This window comes from Mercenaria mercenaria, chromosome 5, assembly GCF_021730395.1.
Source record: "Mercenaria mercenaria strain notata chromosome 5, MADL_Memer_1, whole genome shotgun sequence".
Lineage (NCBI taxonomy): Eukaryota > Metazoa > Mollusca > Bivalvia > Venerida > Veneridae > Mercenaria > Mercenaria mercenaria.
In genome coordinates, this window is record NC_069365.1 from 67,820,890 (window position 1) to 67,825,715 (window position 4,826).

Sequence of the window (4,826 nt, forward strand, 5' to 3'; positions counted from 1 at the left end):
GTGTATTATCAATTTTATGTAATGCCTTTATTTCACTCCCGTGACGTCAAACATTTGATAATAAGATTTAATTACTTGTACACATTTCTGCAGTACTATTGCCAATTATGTACGAAAAGTGATGTATTTGAGAAAACGAAAAGTGAAGTATTTGTGGTTGTCGATATATTCATTGGTACGCGGATTAATAATGTCTGCCCACTTTTATATGCTCTTTAAATTTTCTACAGAGAGGCAGTTTGTTGATATCATAGTAGTAGTAACACTTCGTATTCACAATAAAAAAACACCAATTTAAAGAGTACATTACCGTAACAAATAGCTAAATAAATGAATATTCTAGTCCTAAACTCATGTCTTATTCATATTTATACATATACAGATAAGAATTAATGGCGGACCAATCTCGGAAATGCTTGAGTACAGTTCGGTTACAAGTTGGAGTTGTCAGTGTCAGTTATTTCCTATTTAGAATTGGAGCAACCATGTTTGATACAATAGTAGGACCATATTTACTTCGTGTTGTGTGTGAAAAGAGATTTCTGGAAAACAGAACAATTTGTGATCGTCTTGAACAAAATCCAGTGATTGAAAACGAGGTTCGAGAATATGCGGGATTTTATTTCATACTCTATCGGTTGTTTTTGAATATCCCTGCTATATTTTCTGGATTATTTTGTGGAGCATGGAGTGACAGGAAAGGCCGAAAGATACCAATGCTTTTTCCATGTGTAGGAATTATATTATCTGCAATGTGTTTTATTATAAGCTTGTACATGGGACCCCTCGCTGTTTGGGTTGCTTTGCTTGGAACTTTGATACAATCAGTGTCCGGAAATACTCCCGTTTTTGCAATGACTGTAAATTCATACATCGCTTCAGGATCAGATAATGATCAAAGAACGAAACAAATTTCAATGCTTTATGCAATGAGTTCATTCGGAATGAGTTTTGGGGCATTTCTAGCAGGATTATTGAAATGGGAGTTGTTGATTTCTTACGGAATAGTGATTGGATTTCAGTGTTTAACTGCATTTGTTATTATTTTGTTTTTACGAGAAACTGGAAATAATCCAAAAAACGGTTATACTGAGCACAAATCAGAAACGGAAACAAACGGCATAACTTGCTCTAACCTGTCTAGTGGAATAAAATCGTATATATCTTTGTTGACGGAAAAGGGAACTAATTCGGTTCAGACAGTTGTTATTGTTCAGCTCTGTCTAACATTTATTTACGGCTGTGATATAAATGGCGTGGAAGATGTTTTACTCATGTACGTAACAGCACGGCCTTTCAACTGGTCTAAATCTTGGTATTCTTATTATGTTTCAATAAGACATATTTCTACGGGGTTCGTCCTTTTGGTTTTATTACCATTTCTATCAAATGTGCTAAAACTCAGTGACTGTACAGTGATAAGTTTAGGATTACTATGTAATGTATCACGGTATGTTGGAACCGGACTAAGCAACAAGTCCTGGATGATATACGCATTAATGACTGTATGGTCTGTATCATTAGTAACCAGACCATGTAACTGGTCAACTCTGAGCAAAGCTGCGAACGAACAAGAGCAGGGGAAAATGTTTACACTTTTTTCTATTACCGACACAGTTTCAAAATGTGTAGGATCAATGGTGTATGTGAATCTGTATGGTGCTACGGTTGCTTTTTGTCCGAGCATTGCTTTTTACCTGATGGGCTTTGTAAATGTTGTTATGTTACTTGCTGGAATTGCTAGCATATGTTATAGAAGGGTAATTCAGTGCAACAAAAACGTAGCTAAAATGGAACCTACTGAGAAAAGCAACCTGCAGGATTCGTGCAATTCTAGCAAGCTACAGTATGTATCAACTAAAATGGATTTAAAGTAAACACTGGCGAGTGCATGCGTGTTTGTTTTTGTTCTTGAAAATCTTATTAAATCTGAGATATTTTATTTCCTTCCCTTTGTTTATTATGTATCTAAACCAAAATGCAATTTCTCAGCTGTTTAAGTTATCTAATTGATACCAGGTACAATACATGCTCCTATATATCAGTACCGTTCCAAAAATACATCAAGGCGCAGTAGTTTCTTATTCCACTAGTATTTAGTTGCCATTCACTACGTTCTTCCGCAGGTAGCAAACTGCACGAGATGGATTTCCATAAAATCTCGTAAAATGTTTCTTTTCAACAGAAACGTTATACTATCTTTTGAAAAATAAAGTGAAATTTGCATTATTACAACGGCGCTTATATTAAACAGTTCAAAGAACAAAGATACGCTCCAGGCAAATGCACACATTGTTCCTTTAATTTCAATTCAATATTTGAAATACTTACGAAATTTTATAAACATTTTACTACAACATATTTTAAATCTATTATCTCATTGTTCATGGAGGTTCTATCCAGGTGCCCGCCCGTGATGAAATAATGCATGGAGGGGCACCCGGTGTCTTCCTCCACCATCAAAGCTGGAAAGTCGCTTTATGACCTAAACTTGTATCGGTGCGACGTCAAAACCAAGAACAACTTTGTTAATACAACCTAATGCCTGATACGATTGATGCTCGTCCATCTGTGGAAAATTGCAGTATTTTCTTCACTAACATAAGTAAAATTAATCATTAAATCCCTGGGGGCATTGAGCGCACTAAACCAGAGTCTGAAATCATAAACCAGAGCCACACATCGCAAAACCAGAGTTACGTACAGCAAAGCAGAAAAACACTAAGCAAAGCAAATCACCAACAAACCGAAACTGTAAAGGCTATATACATGATGGAGTGCCTCAGCTTTAATCAACAGTATGTAAACGATACATTAATGTGGTGAAATGGAATGGTGGAGATAGGACCGGTATAGAGCAAAGTAACACTACTAATGTACAAGCCTAGATGATAAATAACATTTAAAAAACGACCATGACAAGACAAATGATGCAAATAGCTGCACCGTCTTAGAATGGTCTGTAACCATTGTTGTTGGTGATTCAAAAGCATATGACGCTCGCTTACCTCACATTTACCCTAAAATCAAATCAAATGTTATACGAGACATTCTAAATACAACAATTCCCAGTCAAACCTAGCAAAGTTAGGTCATACAGCAACTTTTCAGTTTTTTGCTTGAGGAAGACGCTGCCCTAAGCATTAATTTCCCCACTGAGTTAAGGTCTAACATAAGTGAGAAAATACTTGAATGTATTAAACAATACATATAAATGTGTCCGATCAGGAATATCACTATAACAGTGTAATAAATATTATCTGAAGTCAGAACACAATGATCTTAATTCGGCACGACCAGAAGCAAGCTAAACCTCACTCCCTCCGTTATCTGTAAGACACAATAATTAATAAATCATAAGAACACAGCCTCTTTAGACCGTAACCCTTTAGCAATATACAGTCCGTTACTTATTAATCATCCCACGGGTGCCTCATTACGCTACTCGATGACATGTAGAGTAGCGTAATGAGGCACTATGCCACCGCAATATTTCGAAATAAATTGCACACTATGACCATTTTCTAAGATGCTTACTTCAGAACGAGGAAAATGTAAACAGTGAAAATGAATTATTTCTATGCAAATACGTGATACTTAGGTATCTATAATCTTTTTGTATTACAGAACGAATCTTAATACGGAATGTAGGCTAATCAAAATATTCGTTATAAAAAAGAAAACAAATGTCAGTAGAAAAACACTATAGAGGAATTTAAACCAGTACGTGGTGCGCACCAAACCTAACTCAGCCCCATCATGTTCCAATATCATAGGACAATGTAAATAAAAGTCATCCACGCTAGATCAATTCTAAAACAAACAATGGTAACAAATGGATGAAATCGTCATCTAAAGGACTATAAACAAATCAAGCTTACAGACACTGGATGTTTCCGATTGCAACTAACCATTCAGTTTTTAAATGAAATTAAACGAAACGAAATAATGGTAACATATTAAGACAACCGACTGCATCCAGCCTTAATAAATAAACAGGAGGGCCAAAGTGGCCCTACATCGGTAACCTGAGAATCATGGTCAGCAAAGATAACTGTGCATAAAAATGTTAATAACTGCTTCCTAGGTAAAGTGGAGAGTAACGGTCCAGTTTCAAACTCGACCAAGGAATCATCAAGGCAAATATTATGACAAAGTTTCATGACGACTAAACTTAAAATGTGTCCTCTAGAGTATTCTCGAGGTTTCAATTTGGTTTGTCTGGGTGACCTAGTTTAGTTTTTGACCCCAGAAAACCCATTTTATAATAATGAGCGAGATATCAGGACAAACATTCTAACAATTTCCCTCGAAAATTGGACTCAAAATGTGGCTTTTAGTGTGTGCACAAGGCTTTCCGTTGATTTGATCGGGTGACCTAGTTTTTGATCCCAGATGACTCTTTTTAAAACCGTCCAAGAAATCATCAAGGCAAACATCATGGCCAAGTTTCATGACAACCGGAAATAACATGTGACCTTTAGAGTGATCACAGGGTTTTTCTATTATTTGACCTAGTGACCTAGTTTTTTTTACCCTAGATAACTCAGTTTTAAACTTGACCGAGAAATTATCAATAAAAACATTATGACATGTTTTAAGAACGACTGGACTTAAAATGTGACCTCTAGCACGTTCACAAGGTTTTTCCTTCGATTTGAGAGGGTGACTTGTTTTTGACTCCAGATAATCCAGTTTGAAACTCCATCAAGTTATCATCAAGACAAACATTCTTACAAGTTCCCGTGATACTTTGATTTAAAATGTGGCTTTTAGTGTGTTCAAAATGTTTTCCTATGATTTGATAAGGTGACCTAGTTTTTGAC

At 35.9% G+C, this 4,826-nt stretch overlaps 1 protein-coding gene across 1 annotated transcript; it reads left to right on the plus strand.

Annotated features, from left to right (window-relative positions):
- The first annotated feature begins 392 nt into the window (after window positions 1–392).
- LOC123558491 (proton-coupled folate transporter-like) lies at window positions 393–1,877 on the plus strand. Its single transcript, XM_045350369.2, has one exon. The coding sequence runs from the start codon at window positions 393–395 to the stop codon at window positions 1,875–1,877; it is 1,485 nt and encodes a 494-aa protein (XP_045206304.2).
- The last annotated feature ends 2,949 nt before the right edge of the window (window positions 1,878–4,826 follow it).